The following is a 19,660-nucleotide window of genomic DNA, read 5'->3' on the forward strand; positions in this document are numbered from 1 at the left end:
GGGAAGGATTCTGTGGGAAACTGGTCATCTATGTTAGCTTCTGGGACCTACTCTGGAGCTGACTTATAGGGCTACTGGAAGGTTCGAATTCTAAGCTGTTACAAACATCCGAGCATTGGATTACTGCACAGCTTAGCTGTGCCATCATGTCTAAGTTAAGATTCTAGTTCATAAATTATTGTCCTCTCATCATTTTCTCGGGATGTAGGGACACAGTAGTCTTACAGAAGTCTTTTAAATCAGACAGTCTCTTGGCCAAACTGTGCCTCCTTGGATTAGCTATTATGTGACAGTCTCCATCCTAGTAAGTGTTGTTAAAATTGGAATGAAAGGAACCTTTGATAACAGATTTTAATGGTGTAGGCTGAGAGAAATAGCACCTTCATATGAAATGATCTCATTCACAGGTATTCAGTCAGCACTCAAATTATATAACCTTTCTGGAAGTATGAGAGAACAGTTGGGTTGGCTGACCTTGAAAATCATTTTTGAACAAGAACACGTCACTGTGATTAGCACACAGTACAGTTTGTTTTTCTAGGCTGTTCATATTCTGACTTAGGGTTCTTTGTGGAATCTCTGATTCATCCACTAGATCATCGATGCACTATTTCCTCTTCTGTGTGGCTTGGGTATATTTGGTGCTAGGCTTCATTTTCCCTTTCTAATATTAGAATCCACTCGGGAGATTCTGGATTATTTTAGGTTATTGTAGGTAGATGTATTGTTACATTAAGAAGCAAGGAAAACATGTAGTGATTTAAGATTGTGTGTACAGAAAACCTTTATGATAGGTGGCTTTGTAATTTTAGGTGTTAAGTAAAAATGTATGCTCTGCAGTGGTTGTCTAAATTTTTTTTTCTCCAAGTAGTATAAAGGTTCATTTTACAAGTCTCTGGAATACAAAGCTACTTGTCAGGATGCTGAAAAAGGAAGATGACTTATTGGCCATACCTTACTTTGTATTTTAGAGGCAGACTTCATGTCAGGACCAGTTTGAAAGATAACTTCAGTGTACCAAGTTTCCTTTCTTAGTCATCCCAGTGGCCACCAGTTTTCATTGTCACTAGACAACACATAAATCTCGCATGTGAGGGGCCTGGCGGGGTGGGAGGGAGGAAAATAAATAAATAAATAAATAAATAAATAAATCTCGCATGTGAATTTCCTGAGGAAACAGAAGCATCATATCCGTATCCAACACTTGCTTTAGCAATCACACAGTCCTCTCCCATTCCCAGACCACCATGCCTGGAAGCCAGAGAGGAAGGTCATGTACTTGTCCCAGGTATAGGTAAGCATACATCACTTTCCAGTGGGAATGGTGTTCCTAAATTAATAAATTCACATATTATGGGCTAAATTGAATGCCCCACCAGTATCTCAGGTGATTATGTGTGGAGATCAGGCCTTTAAAGTACTGAATATGTTAGAATGAGGCTATTAGGGTAGGCACTAATCCAGTATGACTGTAGTCTCACAGGAAGAGGAAATTTGAGCACACAGAGACAATGGGGATGCTTGCAGATCGTTGAGGACACAGTGAGAAGAGGGCTATATGCAAGTCAAGGAGACCTCAGGAGAAAACAACACTGCTAAGTCCTTGATCTTGGACTTTCAGCCTCTAGAACTGTCAGAAAATCTATTTCTGTTGTTTCAGCCACCCAGGGTGTAGTATTCTGGGTGACAAACCTAGCAGTGTTCAAACTCAAAATTAGACCATGTCTTAGAAGGCATTTGCTAAAATTTCTTTAAGCATTAGAGTGGCGGTTCAGGGAACTTGGCCAGCCACTAGTGGAGCTCCCCTCAAATGTTGAGCTTTCACCTCAGTCCAGCACTGCCAGGGTGGGTGGTGGGGGAGGGTGTGTGTGTAGTGTCTCCCTCAGAGGAGCGGGTGCTTCTGGATTGATTCCTGCTTTGCTAGCACGGAGTGAATCAACTCTGATAGCTTCCTTTGAAATGAGACTATGTGAAGAATATGGTGTGTGTCAGTAAATAATTGTAATCACAAGAAAATGCAACTTGGGTGAAATCCACTTTTTAAGAAAATTTGTTTTAAAGAAAGCAACCTAATAGTTACACAGCTAAGCATGAATTGCAAATGGGTAAATAAAGAATGTTTGTGGGAGTTCTCTGAGACCTGGGGAATATACAATAAACTATTAATAGTGGGAAGGGAGAGAACCACCCCAATAACATCCCAATGTGTTAGGGTATGATTAATATTGGAGGAAAACCTTTGCCAAGTAAGAGCATAAAAGGATGCTACTTTTATAATGTTATTTATTTGACCCTGAAAAGATGAATTTATGTTGTTAACCAGTCAGTTAATTATGGATTAAGCTCTCCCCGCCTCTCCCCCTCCTCCTTGCTTTTCTTCTCTCCCTTGTTTGTGCCCCTTAGTTGCTGTCTCTTACTTTTTTCTCTTCCCGCCTGCTCCCCATCACATCTGACTGTCAGGCACTGACCCAACAGTGCAAGTCACTGGAGGAGTTCACAGGCCTTGACTCTAACGCCATTTGGCTTGAACTCTAGTGGGGAAGACAGCTGGACATTTGACATGTACAGTGACTGGTTCTGCTGTGGGGAGACAGGGTGAATGGGGGTGGTGGTCCAAAGACAGGAATTCTAACCTATGGGAGGGACCTCAAGGACGGTTTGCAAATTGACGTCTAAATGGTGAGGATAAGTTGGTAGAGGGGTGTGTCAATGGGAGAGTTTTCTGGTAGGAGAGAATATAAACTTGAAGATCCTGAGGTGACAATCTAAGTGGAAGAACTTAGAGGGTTTGTTGTAGCTTGCAGTAGAGTTAAGACTGAGTAATGGGAGTTGAAGGTAGAGTGGTAATAGTAGCTGGATGATGAGGGACACTGCAAACCTTGTTAAGGAGCTTAGATGTTAGGCTAAAGACAGTGGGAATACCCTGGTACAAAAGTCAAGAAATGGACTAGGACAAATCATCTCCCCACCTGACCCCCCCAGCCACCCAACACACCTATGGTGACCATGTTGTCTAATGGTGGTGGTGTATGCACACCGGTGAGATAGCTTGCTTTTTTCTTTTTCTTGTTTGCATTTAAACATATATCCTCGAGTTGAATTGTATCCTCCCCAAATCCATATGTTGAAGTCCTAGCCCCTAATATCAAAGAATGTGACCTTATTTGGATACAGAGTATTTACAGAGTTAATCAAGTTAGGTTGGGACCTAATCCCATATGACTGTGTCCTTATGGGGCCTCCTGGATGGCGCAGCGGGTTGAGCACAGCGCTGTGAAGCTGTCTGCAGCCTCTGCAGCGCCGTTCGATTCCCAGCCGGCCAGGGAGATTCCCACATGGCGCTGCAAACCTCTCCTGTCTTGCCCACTGCTCCCTTCAGCAGTGTTTTCAGTCCTTCTGCCTGTTCTGCTCCCCGCTCTGTCTCTGGTAAATTCTCTCATCCTCCCACGCCTCTGGCCTGTACCCCAGTTCTTGTATAAATAAATAGATCTTTAAAAAAAAAAGAAAAGAGAAAATTTGTACATAGGTATAGAGTGAAGACAGTGTGAAGAGCACAGGGAGAAAATGGTCATCTGCCAGAAGCAAGGAGAGAGACCTAGAACAGATCCTTCCCTCCCAGCACTCAGGAGGAGCCAGCCCTGCCAACATCTTGATTTGTAGCCTCCAAAAACTAAGATAATGAATTTTGATTGTTTAGACCACCTGGTGTGTGGTACTTTGTTACAGCAACTCTAGCAAACTAATGTACATATCTACCGTTGGCAAGGATATAGATTATGCATTATATACCTACTCTATACATTGATAGGAAGAAATTACCTGTTTAACAAATGGGATACTTCAAGTAAACATATACAAGATTAGACAGATACTATCATAAATTCCCACATACCTTTCATCTTAAATCAGCTTGTTTTCAAACTACCCCCCACCCCCATCACTCTCTACCTCCTACTCTTTTGAAGCAAATTTCAGACATTGTTGGAGATCACTTTCCAAAAGATAAGAAACTTTTAAAAGCAAAGCCTTGACCATTACCACTCCTAAGGAAGTGAATTGTGATTCAAGTAACACCTATACTGTGATCATTAGTCTTTTAAAAATCTCTCTTAACTGCTTCTCCATTTTTGTCATGCATCAGGTTTTTCTCCCTGAGTATAATAGCTTGAGTTTTGCTGATTACATTCTTGTGGTTTGGGTTTTTTTAGTGTGTGTGTCTGTCTAGGACTTTTAATTTTATTTTATTATTTTTTTTAATATTTATTTTTATACAAGAGCTGGGGTACAAGCCAGAGGTGCGGGGGGGTGAGAGGATTCACCAGAGACAGAGCAGGGAGCAGAACAGGAAGATGACCGAAATACACTGCTGAGGGGGACGGCAGGCACGACAGGAGAGGTCTGCCTCGCCATGTGGGAATCTCCTTGGCAGGCTGGGAATCGAACTGGTGCTGCAAAGGCTGCAGATAGCTTCACAGTGCTGCACTCAACTCGCTGCACCACTGGGGAGGCCAGGACTTTTTTTTTTTATTGTGGTAAAATAGATATAACATAAAATTTGCCATTTTTAAGTATTCAGTTTTGTGGTATCAGTACATTCATGTTGCTGTGCAATGATCATAACTGTACCACCTCCAGAATTTTTCATTCCCCCAACTGAAGAGGCTGTACCCTGATATTAAACAATAACTCCCCGTTCTTCCCTCTCCCTGACCCCCGGTGGCCACCATTCTACTTTCTGCTTCCATGAATCTGACTGCTCCTTTTGTGACTGGTTTAATTTGCTTACCAAAATGTCTTCCAGATCCTTCCATTGTATTGAATTCCCTTTCATTTTAATACTGAATAATATTCCATGTATGGAGATGTAACAGGGTGGTCCCCAGGAAAGGGGGAGGTTCCAGGTTCCCTGCCCCACCCAAAGGAGGGTGGAGCTGAGCAGGGAGAGAAGAAGCTGCAGAGGAGACTGAGGAAGGAAGGAAGCAGGATGGAGAGCCAGGAGGAGACCTGGAGGAGGCGCATGGAATGGAGAGACATGTGAAGAAACTGCTTGCCTTTTGGTCGTGGACTGGGTGACACAGATGTGGGTGAGACCGGTGGGGTGGTGTCAATGGCAGCTTTTATTTTGATTTTGATTTTGCTCTTTTCCTTCTGTGCTTGTCCTGTTGTTTCTGACCCTTTTCTGTGGGTCCCCACTGGAAGATGCTTTAGACCTGTGGCAGGCTTTGGGGCCTTGCTCTGGGCCAATCCCCTTTGGATGGAGTTTTACCCATGAGAGGACAGGTAACTTTGCGTGTTTGATTTAGAAACTAGATTCTTTGCCTCTCCTGTATTGTTTCCTAGTTGTATTGAAGTTCCTTCCCATTAAAGTCTCATATGTCTTGTGTTGATGTGGTGGATGGCAGAACCCATTTAGAGTAGGCAGGTTTGCGGGGTTTGGGCTGCCCCTCTCCCTGCCCTGTAACAGATTGACCACATTTTGTTTATCCACTAATCTTTCATGCCCCCTGGGCAGTATGTTCTTTCCTTCCTTGGAGCTTTGATGGCCATGGATTCTATGGGTAGAAACCAGATCACTGGTTTGTTACAAAGGATGTAATTCAAAAGAGTTGCCTACAGCAGGGTATGGGGAAAGAGCGTCATTCCTGTCCAGGCTCGCCATTCCCCCAAATCTTGTGTTTACCAACCAGGAAGCTCCCTTGTGGTGGAATTTAATGTGTTTCACTGTTCTCTTTATTTCCTTTAAATTGGGCTTAGAGACTTGGTCAGATTCTGGCTTGATAATTTGTTATGGTTGGATTGTTTTTGGTGGTACTGTTTAGTAGGTGGTGTGTTTTTCCATCAGGAGGAATGTAGTGCCTAGTTGTCTTTCTCTGTGCTACTGCTAAAAGATGCTATGTGCCATAGAATAATTACTTGGGCTCTTTGAAAAACAATTATTAAGCTGTAAACACTATTCTTAGCTTTCAGCCATAACCAAAAACCAACAGTGGGCAGATTTCACCCTCCTACCATAATTTCTTGATCCCTGTTTTAAGGTGTATACCTGTGACACAATAAAAAATGTTATTTGGTCTTTGTCCTCTTTCTGACACAAAGCTCTAAAACTCTTGGAATTTTCCTGAGTGGTAGGAGTTACAGACTGAGCATCTCTTTTATTCATAACAAGCCCCTTCCAAGAATATCTGAATTTATGCTAATGAAATGACTTTTGAGGTACTCCTAAACCACCTCAGGATGGGTGCCGGTGTCCAGAGGAACCATTCTTGTGATTAGGTTTGAACTTTTAGCCCTGCCCCTGAACTTCCAGGGAGGGGAGAAGGGTTGGAGCTCAAGCTAATATCACCAGTGGCCAGTAATTTAATCACTTCTGTGTGTATAATAGAAACTTCATAAAACTACATAAACAGAGGGGCTCAGAGTTGCAAGGTACATAGAACACCTCAGTGCCATGGGACAGAAACTCCTGTGCTAAGACCCTTCGTTACCTTGCCTTTTGTGACTCTTCATCTGACAGTTCATTTGTAATATTTATAATAAACTGGTAATGGTAAATAAAATGTTTTACAGAGTTTATTGAGCCTTTCTAGCAAACTATTCAACCTGAAAGTGCGTGGGACATCCCCATCCTTGGTAGCAAGTTGGATGGAGTGTGAATAACCTTGGAACCAAACCTTGCGACTTGTGTCTGAAATGAGGGCAGTCTTGTGGAACTGAACCCTTAAACCTGTGGGTTTTGTGCTAACTCTAATTCAGTCAGAGCTGAATTGATTTTTTGATACCCTGTTGATGTCAAGGGAATGGGTGTCTGGGGAAAAAACCTCGTGTATTTGGTGTCAGAAGAAGTGTTATGAGTAAAAACACATACCTGAGAGGGAATCTGCTTAGACTACAGTGATACCAAAGTTCAGTGTTCCCAAACAACTTGTTTTCTTTTTTCTAAGTGCTTGTGACCCAGGCAATAAATAAGCAGCAGACTGGGGTCTTATAAATAGTCCACTTTAGAAGAAACAAAGACTCTTAGGAAATGAATGATACAAAGTCTGAAGCAGGAAATATAAAAAAATGAACCTGGGGGCCTCCCTGGTGGCACAAGGGGTTAAGACACAACCTTCGAAGCTATCCACAGCCACTGCAACACAAGTTCGATCCCCAGCCAGGGAGCTACCCACATGGTGCAGCAGGCCTCTCCTGACTCGCTGGCTGCTCCCCTCAGCAGTGTATTTCGGTCAGTCTGCCTGTTTTGTTCCCCACTCTGTCTCTGGTGAGTCCTCTCATTCTCCACACTCTGGCCTATACCCCAGTTCTTATATGCATAAATAAATCTTTTTTTTAAAAAAAAATGAACCTGGAATAACCTGGAAGAACCCACTCTAAGAGCACTTGGATCCTACTAAAGGCCATTTTTTGACTGGATCATTTTCTTTGTTTTTGTTGAGTCTCATCAGCTCTTTGTAGATTTTTGTGATCAGTCCTTTATCATTAGTGTTGTGAGCAAAAATTTTCATCCAGTCAGTGGGGTTTCTCTTTGTTTTGGTTATTGTCTCTTTTGCTGTGCAGAAGTTCTTTAATTTGATGTAGTCCCAGGTGTTTATCTTTGCCTTCACTATCACTGCTTTGGGTGATGTGTCTGTAAAGATGTCTTTGAGGTGCATGTCATGTAGTGTTTCACATATATTTCCTTCTATATATTTTATGGTTTCCAGTCTATGTCTAGTTCTTTAATCCATTTTGAGCTGGTTTTTGTGCATGGTGTGAGGTAGTAGTCAAGATTCATTCTTTTGCATGTAGTGACCCAGGTTTCCCTGGCACCGTTTATTGAACAAACTTTTTTTGCTCCAGTGCATAATCTTTGCTCCTTTGTCAAAGATTAGTTGACTATAAATCTGTGGGTTTATTTCTGGGTTTTCTATTCGGTTCCATTGGCCCAATACCATGCAGTTTTGGTTATTATGGCTTTGTAGTGGAGAAAAAGGAACTCCTGCACTGCCAGTGGGAGTGCAAACTGGTCCAACCAGTTTGGAAAGCTGTGTGGAGATTCCTCAACCTACTAAAGATAGAGCTTCTATATGATCCAGCAATTCCAATCCTAGGTATTTACCCAAAGGACACAGAAAAATTAATTCCAAAGAGCACCTGCACCCCTATGTTTATAGCAGCACTATTTACAATAGCTAAGCTTTGGAAACAACCCAAATGCCCAAAAATAGATGACTGGATCAAGAAGATGTGGTACATATACACCATGGAATATTACTCAGCAATCAAAAAAGATACACATGCAGTTTGCAGCAACATGGATGGAGCTGGAAGGGATCATGCTCAGCGAAATAAGCCAGAAAGAAAAAGAAAAATACCGGATGGTATTTAATGAGACTTAACCCCTGGTGGCTCAAGGGGTTAAGTCTCAGCACTATGAAGCTATTGACAGCCACTGCAGCATAAGTTCGATCCCCAGCCAGAGAGCTGACCCACATGGTGCAGCAGACATCTCTTGTCTCACCTCTGCTCCCCTCAGCAGTGTATTTCAGTCAGTCTGCCTGTTCTGCTCCCCACTCTGTCTCTGGTGAATCCTCTCACCCACCCCTCCCTGGTGTACCTCGGCCTACACCCCAGCTCTTGTGTGCATAAATAAATTTAAAAAAAAAAGAATAACTTCAGTGGACTGAAACATACCAAGCAGTAAATCTCATGGTTCATAATACTATCACAAAACAATAACAACAGCCAGAGAGTGAACTAACTCATTAAAAGAAAGCCAAAACAATGAATAAGGAGAAAGATTCTAGGATCTCTCTTGCCTTTCGCTATGGGCTTGAGCCACTGGTTAAGCAAATCATAAATATTAGAAATTTTCTCTTTATAAAAGCATGTTAGCTGGTAACTAACGAAGGAATTACAAAATTAGGACATCCACATTTTGCAATCCCTGATGGGTCTAGACATTGATCATTATTTCTTGTTGTGGTTCTTTAAAGTGTTTTATTTAATCCAAAAATGGATTCATAGGTAGCTCTTTAGTTAATCACATGTGTTCAAGTTTTAATGGAGGCCCTAGGCAGGAATTTATGATGGCTGAAATAATAATCAGGCAGTGCTCCTGACTTACCGAGTCATTACTGAGAAATTATGTTCTCCAAATTACCTGCCTATAAAAGCAGATAACACATACCTACCTCTGGAGTTTCTCAGGTTTTCTCCTTATTAAATCAAGTGCTAGATATCTATTAAAATGATTTGAAAACTATAAAATGAAGACTTACATGTGCTTTAGAGATGCCAGGTATTTTTTAATCAGTGTGTTGGAGAAGCATACAAAATACCCCAAACCTGTCATTATCCTTGGTCTCAGTGTGTCATCAACGAGGCTGCCTAAATGTATGGAGATGCTCCTATTGTCACTGTTTTTTGCTAGTAGATGATTGGTTTGTTTTATACATTTCTGAGGTAGACTGAAAATGTTAAAGGAAAATTGTATTTCTTCATGTTTTCCTAATATTTGCAATCAGGAACCTTTTAAGGGCTTGGTTCCTGGTTTGACCACCAGGGCATGGGGGTTTTAGTTGTCGTTCCTGAGGTCTAGAATTTACTTCCTCTCTTTGGTTTATGTAAGCACATCTCACCTTCCAGCCTGTACTAGCTTGGTGTGATTTCTTCGTTTTGTGGAAGTTATCCTTCATTAGTGTATGTGGAGGGTTTTTTTTTTTTTTTTTTTCCTTTTTTGCTTGTTTCTTTTTAAAAGCCCGCTGCTTTGGACTGAGGAAGAGAAATACAGTAAATAAAAGTTTTAAGAAATGGTAATATCGAAATATTCTACTTGAGGCTACCTAGCAAATTTCTTGGGCAGTAAGTCAGTGTTTTTTTTTAATGAGAATGGTAGGTTGAGTAGACCTAACAGAAATCTGAGCTTGAGAGAGCAGGACCTCTGGCAGTATCTTAACAGAAATAAGTACATTGTCAAGGTGGGGCAAAATTTAGCATAACTAGTTATTTTTAACATGGGTATGACTTTTCATGCCTTCCTAATGACTCACAGGAGACAGTGTTATGAATCAGCTAATTGAGCTGGCCTTCAGGCACTTCTGTTCAAATTTTGCAATATATAGTGTGTGATGATAAAAAGTCATGAGTGAAAAGAGAGGAAAAGGTAATTTAATACCTATTCTTTGGAGTTTGGAGGAGAGCCCCAGAAGTATAAACCATCCTAATGAGAGACTTCAGTTCAGAATTCTTAGGTTAGGCTGCTTTTACTTGTTAAGAGTTAACCTGGAAAAGGCAAACACTGTGGTATCAAAGGAAGTATGGGAGATTTGTAAATCAACCCTTGAGCCCCCAGAGTCTGGCCCTGTTGCTGTTCTTGGCCATCAGCATCCTCCTCTGTATGTGGACCTGGTCATATTCCCTGAAATGTTGAGATGATTGAATGACATAATAATGTATTTCAGCAACTCTCAGATAATGATTCTGACGCACCCTTATTTCTGTGCCATTAAGAAAAAAGAAATGCTGCCAAATGAAAACCAACTTTCTTTTCAGTAAGATGCACCTGAATTTGGGATGTTAAAAATTCAGTGGACAAACTGCATTTTAAAAAGTAATAGAATACAGTGTATGCCAAAATGCTGTACTATCTAAACCTCAAAAGTCATAGTTCATTTTTAATTTGTGAGTCAGGAGAGTGAAACAAAGTTGTAAGAATACCAGGCCAAGCTGAAGGAGAGAGGAGTGATCCTTTCTGGTCTTCAGACAGTGAGCACAGTGGCTCCTGATTCCTTACTTAGGTTTCCAAAAGTACACAAGTGTCTCTAGTTTAGGGAGTTCTTAGGCCCAGTGAAAGTTGGCTTCCCTCTAGATTGACTTTTGAGAGAAATCAACACTTTCTGTGTTTAAGTGTATAGCTTCCTCAGTCTTAGATTTGATTGGTTCAGAACTTGCAGGTCTGTGATTGTTCTTGATTAATTGATTTTTATTTATTTATTTCTATATAATTTATTTATATATATTTTACGTCTTTTTTTTTTTTTTTTACACAATGTTTGCTTTCTTTTCTCAGGTGTTTCTTTTCTGAGGTCTCCATACTCATGTTAAAACTTCTCATAATTTCCACCACCAGCTTACCTGTGCACCATCACCATAGTCCCTTGTGCTCTTCCCTCCCTCATTTTGATTCCTCTTCCTTCCCCTCTCCTGCAGAATGTCTCTGATTTATAGTTGTGTGTTTATTTTTGTTTTGTTATGCTTTTTATTGGATTAACTGACTTTCAAGCAGCACAGACTTAAGGAAAGCATCAGCCCCACTGTAACAGTACAGGTGTCAGCATTGCTCTTTCACAAACAGACCTTTTGTTAACTGAAAAGGAACTTTGACTTGTTTGCAGTTGACTTTAGACTTCTATACCCTTACTGAAGTTATTTATATGGAAGAATGCTCATGTTGGGAGTTTGGGTTAGTTTTTCTTTCCTTTAGGTTCTGTAGTCTCACTTAAGGAAATTTGTGACATGGTTTATTTACTGTCTCTCTGCCTTTGTCTTGGTGCATTTGAACACGTAATTGCTATAGTTGAGGATTTTAAGGAAAAGTTTATTTCTGACTTTATTATGGTAATCTTTCATAATGTATATGTATGTCAAATATCACATGTATACCTTAAACATACACCATACTGTGTATCATTTATATAGTAAAGGTGGGAGAAAAATGTTTCTTAGTAAAAGCCTTGCATGTGAGATTTAACAGTTTGCCCCTAAAGAAAAGGTTCAGACTAGTCCTAGTTCACTAAGATGCTTTCCAGATGACTAAGTCTTTACAGAAAGTAAGGTAAAATTCTTTATGCCCTGAACAGGAATTGGTAAATTTTTTCTATTAAAGGGCCAGATAGTAAAAGACTTAGGCTTTATGATGCACATCAATATCTATTACAAATTCTTTTTTGTCGTTTTTATTGTTTTGTTATGTTTTTAAAGAACCCTTTAAAGAGGTAAAAATCATTTTTACCTGGGGTCCTCTTTGCCGTGGCAAAAACAGGCTTCGTGTGATTTGCAGTGCCCTGCTTTAGCAGAAAAGCTTATCATGACCAGGCTTCTCGGAGAAGTGAAATGACTCTAAAGTCAAAACAGAGAAAATATAAGAGGAGCCCAGAACTTCTTATAATACCAGAACCTGAGGAAGCATTGGAGAAAAAGGGAGAAAGGAATGGGGCACATCAGAATGATCCCAGGAGCCAAAACTGGAACAGTTTGAGCCACAGAACAAATAATGAAACTATTGGTTTATAGCTTAAGGAATAAAGTATATATAAACAAGTCCATATGTGATTATGTAATTTGTATATGCACACACACACACACACACACGGTTGAATAATGAGGGAAAGGGACAAATCATCCTAATAGAACAATTCCAAATAAAAAATGTAGAAGGAATGAGGGAAATAGAAACCCATGGTTAGAAAATCACAGTATTAATTGCTGTAGGAATGATGCACTGGCAAAGGCAAAACTGGGTGTGCAAAACTGAGACACAGAATATTACTGTGGTGTTTCGAACTGTGTCTGCAGGATGCCTCCTTCCTGGAAGTATGGCAGAGGTCCCTTCTCTGTGTGTGTGCACTGGACTTTGTGTACAGGGGCAAGTGGTAACTTCACAGCGGTAAAACCTGGCAGAAACCCCTGGGCCAAGTGATCAAGGTTCACATCCAAGAATAAATGATGCCAACATCATGTGCCCTGATGTGATGTGACAGAATGGCAGTTCATCCTGTGCGGATTCTTCCCAAGTATCGACAATCTCAGTCCAGTTATGAGTAAACATCAGGCAGCCCATATTGAGGGATTTTCTATAAAATAACTGATCAATAATCTCCTAAAGTATCAAAGTTTGACACACAAGCAAACACAGGGAAATGCTGAGAAATGTCAGAGATTGGATATGAAAATTAAATGCAAGATTGGTAGCCTGGATTGAAGCCTTGGGGAAAAAGAAAAAGGACATTAGTGGGAAAACCAATAAAATTTCAGTCAAGTCTGAAGTTCATTAGTAATATTATACCAACGTCTTAGTTTCGATAATTGTGTCATGATCACGTAAGATGTTAATGTTGTGGAAGCTGGGTGAAGGGTTATGGAGACTATATTTTCTGTAACAATAAATCTGAGATTGTTTCAAAATAGAAAGTTTTTAAAAACTCCAGTTTCTTACCCTGGATCTGTCATTTGCTTTATCTTGAGCGTTTAAACATTATTTTACTAACTAGATGATGGAAAATAAATTGGTTTGTTAATTAAAGTTGATTTTGGAATATTTATGTTTTTAATATTAGTTATTTCTCTTTCCAGGGGTGGCACCTGCTGCAGAAGTTTCTTCATCTTTTGTGATCCTGTCTTTGTGCAGTTTATTGCTATTAGTTGTGTTAATTGCCAACTGTGTATCCTGCTGCAAGGACCCAGAAATAGACTTTAAGGTGAGCACAGATGGTAGGAGCATGTAAGTCATCCTCTGATGCATTTGTCAGAATGGCAAGATCTTGGGAAGAGGGGTTGGCAGACTTTTCTCTGTAATGGCCAGATAATAACTGTTTTCTCCCATCATAAATAGTAAGTTCTGTGGGCCATACAGTCTCTGTCATAGCTACTCAGCTCTGCCATTGTAGTGCTATGTCAATCACTGATAGTATCTAAATAAATGGATGTAGCTGTGAACCAAAAATGGAAATAGGTGGTTTGGATTTGGCCCTCCAGCTGTAGTTTACATGCTTTTGAGCATCATTGCCAGTAACTTCTTGCTTGTTTTAAGTTTTGCTAAGTGAGGAATAAAACATGATGATTGAATTCACTTGCAATGAGACCTGTAAGGAAGAAAAGCCTGGTTTTGATTTTTTTTCAAACTTTTCTACATGGTTGAATTTGTGGTTGTTAAGATCATTGAGGCATGGCCTCCCTGGTGGTGCAAGGGGTTGAGCACTGTGCTGTGAAGCTGTCCACAGCCTCTGCAGTGCGAGTTTGATCCCTGGCCAGGGAGCTACCCACATGGCACAGCAGACCACTCCTGTCTCGCCCAGTGTATTTCAGTCAGGCCGCCTGTTCTGCTCCCTACCTGTCTCTGGTGAATCTTCTCACCTCCCCGCACCTTTGGCCTATACCCCACTTCTTGTAATCATAAATAAATCCTTAAGAAGAAAAAGATTGGGGGGTGGGGGGCGGGAGGGGAAGGATTGGGGTCAGAATGGGGTGTTTGCAATTGTATGGGGGAATATAAAAATAAAATTTATTATTTAAAAAAATAAACTGAGAGCAATTAATGTGGAAAAAAAAAAAGAAAAAGAAAAAGATTATTGAGGCCAAGGATCCTCCACTGTGTTTTGTGTATAAGGAAGAGTATCTTTTAATTTACCTGGAACCCTATAGTTCCCTAAGAGGGAGAGAGAAGCTGCCAGTAGTAAATCCTGGCATGTAGCAGCAGATGGGTGGAATCTGCTGGAAACAAGCTGGGGTATCCAGCTCTAGAATTTACTACATGCTGCTGGCGTGGACCAGGGCTCCATGAATACTTGTTAAAAAGGAATACATGGGTCCTCCCTTGGTGGTGCAGCGCTTGAGTGCTGGGCTGCGAGGCTGCCCACAGCCTCTACAGTGCAGGTTCGTTCCCCGGCCACTGGCGAGGGTCCCACAAAAAAAAAAAAAAAAAAAAAAAAAGGAATACATGGGGGGAATAAAAAATGAATACTGCTTGCTGAGAAAATGTTCCTTACTGTAGAGCCCTACCAACTGTAGGGACTCTCCTGAGAGCTGCTGGTTCAATTTGGGGGGAAAAAAGAAACTTCCAGCTAAAATCTTTTTAGTAGACAGGTGAACCTTGTATCGAGAGCTGCATACCTGTTTCTCTTTTGTGTTTGTTCTCTTTACCTTGAGTCTGGGGCCTTATCTTAGGAGGGATATGCTGTTTTTTGGCCCAGCACTAACATTACACACACACAGTGCTTAAAACAGAGCAAGGCTATGGGAAGACTCACTAGCACAGGCCATTTCCTTTACAAGATTTTCCCAGAAACATGTAGGGCTTTATTCATGACATCAATCCTTAGGTGTTAGGATCACGGCAGTCGCTGTGGGAACTTCTGACGGCACTGTGCAGGCAGAGAATGTGTGTCCCTTGTCTTTTCTACCAGGAGACTTTGTACAGACACCTGGCTACTTGGGGGCAAAGAAAGTCAGATTAACATTGTTGGAACTGAAATCCAGTCTCTCTCTCACATGTCATGCCTTAGATTGTTCTAATATGACTGGTCTCAGTATTTACTGAGGGAGTTTATTATGATACAGGTTCCAGCTACTCCAGGTGACTCTGATGTCAGGGGCCCAGAGACACATTGTATAGCGGATCCTCTCCAGCTCTACAAACTGTCTTGACAGATGTGGGGCTTAGAGCTGAGTAGCTCCTTGAAACTCATATTACAGACCAGGAATATAAGTCTGGTAACGTAAGGGACTTGCCCAAGAGCATTCTGATAGCCATGGGCATGACTTTAGCAGTGAGCCAGTCTTTTCTCATAGGCTTGTGTCTTTATTATTATCCTGCGTTGCCTCTCTGAATCTTTAGAACCATCTGCTGCCTAATGGTGTGTCATGCTGCTACCAACGTTTTGAGTGACAGTACTTTTTTAAGGTAGAAGTGCTGGATCAAGTCTTTTTAAATGAGAGAACTTTCAGGAATGTCCAGAGGGAAAACTGAACAAATCCCTCTGTTGAGGGTGATAGAAGTTATGGTACTTGTTTGTCCTGTTCAGTCTCCCCACTCTCCCCCACCCCTCCTGCAAATAGCACTCATGGCCTAATGCGTTTGACTATTTAAGTGACATGTATGAGAAAAATGTCCTCTCCCGTGTATATGAGAATGTAAATATTATATCAGAGAAATCTACCCCTGTAACTTTGTGTGTCTGTCTGTCTGTCTGCCTGCCTGCCTCTAGGAATGCGATAGAAAAAGAAACAAAAAGTTTGCTCACAGATGTTTTCTCAGCTTTTTTTTTATGGTACTTATCAATTATCTGAACCAGTGAAAGACTTTGATAATCTTCTGTGTCTATATTAAATCAGCATGGACTCTGAGGTCCACCCACTCACTGGGGTGATGATGGAAGGGTCGGCATAGCTTTCTGCCAAATTCTCACCTTTCTTGTTGCAGCTTCGGTTTTAAAGTACCATCTTTCAAAAACTGTCTTAGTATGTAAATTGCTCTTAAGTGCTATCCAGTTTTATACTGACCTTTGTGGTTCAGATTTTGGTTTTTCTTCCTAGTCTAGTGATTTTCCCATTGTTATTCTTTCCAGAAAAAGAATTTTTGAGTCTTTTAACTGTCCTTATTTTGATAGAAATCATGTTGCAACTAGAAATGTATATACAATTTTAAAATAAATTTAGTTTGATTCATTATGCAAAGAGATTTGTGAAAGTGAATAATAAGAAGAAAAACTTAGACTAGACTAACATTAAAGTAAAAATTTGAGCCTAGGAGAATTTTCATTTTAGGTTCCATGGTCATTTTAGAAAATTTTGCATTTAACTTCAAGCTATCAACTTAAAGAGCTATATAAAATATGTTTGATTTATTTTTAAAATCCCCTTTATTCTGTTATTTGGAATTGGAGAACACACCTACATGTGCTTTTTACTTGAAATATTTATAAAATAAATTATGGCAGCATGTTTCAAATGAGTCAGTAAATGGCCATATCTTAAATACTAGCAAATATTTTTTAAACATTTACTCTCAGACTGATTTGTGTTAGATATAACCTTGCTCTTCTTTTATTTGCTAGGAATTTGAAGATAATTTTGATGATGAGATAGATTTCACACCACCAGCAGAAGATACTCCCTCTGTTCAGTCTCCAGCAGAAGTTTTCACACTTTCAGTACCAAATATTTCACTACCAGCTCCATCACAATTCCAGCCTTCTGTAGGTAAGACCATGCATCCTAATGTCATGTTCTCATGGTTTATTTCTGAGAAGAAGAATGGAAGTCTTGCTGCTTGCTAATCATAAATTATTGACTTGTTTCCTCTCCTTGCTCATTTCTTTTTACTTCTTGGGAAATTGCGTTCTAGTAGTCAGGCCCACTGCATTCCTGGAAAAGATGGATCCTTTCCTTTTAGACCCTGGTTCTGATAGAAGAATAGTTTTATCAAAGTGGATAAAAGAATGGTTTTATCATAGTTTTATCAAGATGGAACGCTCTGACAGAACTCCTTGAACCCTGTTTTGGTCTACAGATTTCTCTGCTAGTTCTGGTCACTGCTGGTCTTGCTGAGTATTTAAGTCTTTGTAGATGACAGACCTGCCTTTTGTGGTACTACATGCATAGTGGTATATGTTTAGGACAGTATAAAACCAACAGCGGATTGTACTAGTATAGGCCTGCATGAGTAAAAGAAAAAGTAAGATAAAACTTACACAGCTAGTGCATTTCATAGAAAATATTTAAAAAGTACAGAATATTTAACATTTGTAGATTTTACAACATTTTAAAAATGACATTTAGTATTCAGCTTTAATGTCTATAAATATTACTACCCTTACTTCAGCTAAAGCAGTGTTTAAAGAAGTCTAACATTTCGTTGGGATAACCTAATATCCTTATCTCTAAATGGAAGTATTTTTTTCTTGGCTTACTTGATATTCTTCTTTCCTTTATATTTAAGGAAATGCCTGAGAGACTTCTCCAGGGCTTTTGCAGCCTAGAGTCTTAGCACCCATGAATTAATTCCAAGTTGTAGACTCCAACCTCAGATCAGCATAAGTTGAATGCATATGTGGAACCAGACTATGGGAAGAGTAGGGGCTAAGTTGGCCTCAGAGACAAGTAGAGCCTAGGGCTTGAACTTGAACTTCAGCACTTTATATATAATCCTCAAATTTCCTCTTTGCATGTCAGTTTCATCTCTTCTGTTCCCAGAGATGAACTTGGCTGCCACCACATGGTTTTTAAAAAAGCAAATTGTAAGATGGTAAATATAGTGGAAGTCTCCTTTTAATCTTTGAATCTAACCTCAACTTCCATCCCTACCTTCCCTAGGTAACTGCTCTTCTTGGTTCCTTATACAACTTTCCAGAGTTTCTTGGCACAAATATTCCCTTCCCTACCACCCTTTTTACTCAGAGGTATCATGGTAGCTACATTATTCTGCACCTTGGTTTTTTTCACTTAGAGATCTTTTCGTTTCAATATAAAGAGGCCATTTTATTCTTGTTCACAGTTTCATACAATGTTTAAGTTAGGTAGACTTAACACAATTTAACCAGTCTCCAATTGGTGAGTATTTGAGCTGTTTCTATTAAAATAAAGCTTGTCGGGCCTCCCCGTTGGCGCAGCGGTTGAGCGCTGGGTTGCGAGGCTGCCCGCAGCCTCTGCAGCACCGGTTCGATCCCCAGCTACTCCCCGGCTACGGGAGGAGGGTCCCGCATGGCGCGCAGACCTCTCCTGCCGCCTGCTGCTCCCCTCAGCAGTGTACTTCGGTCCTTCTGCCTGCTCTACTCCCCGCTCTGGCTCTGGTGAATTCTCTCGCCCTCCCGCACTACTGACTGTACCCACTGCTTGTATAAATAAATAAATGAATAAATAAATAAATGAAAATAAATCTTAAAATAAAATAAAGCTTGTCCCTACATTGTTTTGCACATTGTTGTTATGCTGGTATATTTGTAGAAACAATTTCAAAAATGGGTTAAAAAGTATGATTATAATTCTGATGGATATTGCCATCCTACCCTTCTCCATAGGCGTTGTGCCAGTGTATTATATTCCTGCCAGTTGGGTATCAAATGGTGTATGCTTTTGCTGTTGAAGTTTAGTTGGTATCTGTTCAAACTAGATTGTTATAAATTAGGATAATGGTACTCTCCATGGTAACCACTAAGAAGAGAACTAAAAAATATACTAAAGAGAAAATAAAAATGGTGCATTAAAAATATTAATGAGATGTGCAAAAAAGGAATTTTTTGATGAATACTGCTTGTTATTTTAATATAGCCAAATTTAAGTCTTTCAGAGTTAAACATTTTTTTAGAGTCACGGCATTTTATGCCTTAAGAAATTCTTTTATGTTCATCCTATTTCCAGAATGCTTTTTGTTAATATTCTGCTTTGACGTTTAAATCCATAAGAAATCCTGAGTTGATTTTTGAGTGTGGTTTTAGGAGGGAATCCAATTTGAGTTTTCCTTGTGGATAATATGTTGTTGTCACCTTTATTCATTAATTGGTCCTTTCATTCCTCTCTGCTCTTTAGTTCCATTTGTGTTTGGGTTTATTCTCGACTTTGCCCCCTATTTCATTAATTTGTCTGTTCCTGGCTCCAATACACACTGTTTGTGTATATTACTTTCATCATAATATGTGATTTGCAAATACTTTTCTCCAACTTTGTCATTTCACTGTTTTGATAGTGTCCTTTGATACACTATAGTTTTTAATTTTGAGGAAATCCAATATCTATTTTTTTTTCATTTGTTGCTTATGTTTTTAGTGTCATAACTGTTTAAGAAACCATTGTCAAATCCAAGGTCATGAAGATATGCTGTGATGTCATCGTCTGAGTCTTACACTTTTAGTTCTTAAATTTAGATCTTTGACACTTTTTGAGTTAATTTTTGTATCTGTTATGAGAT

General features: G+C 39.9%; 1 protein-coding gene across 1 annotated transcript in view; it reads left to right on the forward strand.

Annotated features, from left to right (window-relative positions):
• LMTK2 (lemur tyrosine kinase 2) overlaps positions 1–19,660 on the forward strand; it is a gene marked incomplete at both ends in the record, with an annotated part of 89,230 nt that overhangs the window by 21,332 nt on the left and 48,238 nt on the right. Inside the window, 2 exons of the mRNA XM_084248777.1 lie at positions 13,333–13,457; positions 16,812–16,956. Of these exons, the coding sequence (XP_084104903.1) occupies positions 13,333–13,457; positions 16,812–16,956 (270 nt within the window). The remainder of the gene's footprint in view (positions 1–13,332; positions 13,458–16,811; positions 16,957–19,660) is intronic.

The sequence above is a fragment of the Talpa europaea genome (genome assembly GCF_964194135.1).
Source record: "Talpa europaea genome assembly, chromosome: 12".
NCBI classification, from domain to species: domain Eukaryota; kingdom Metazoa; phylum Chordata; class Mammalia; order Eulipotyphla; family Talpidae; genus Talpa; species Talpa europaea.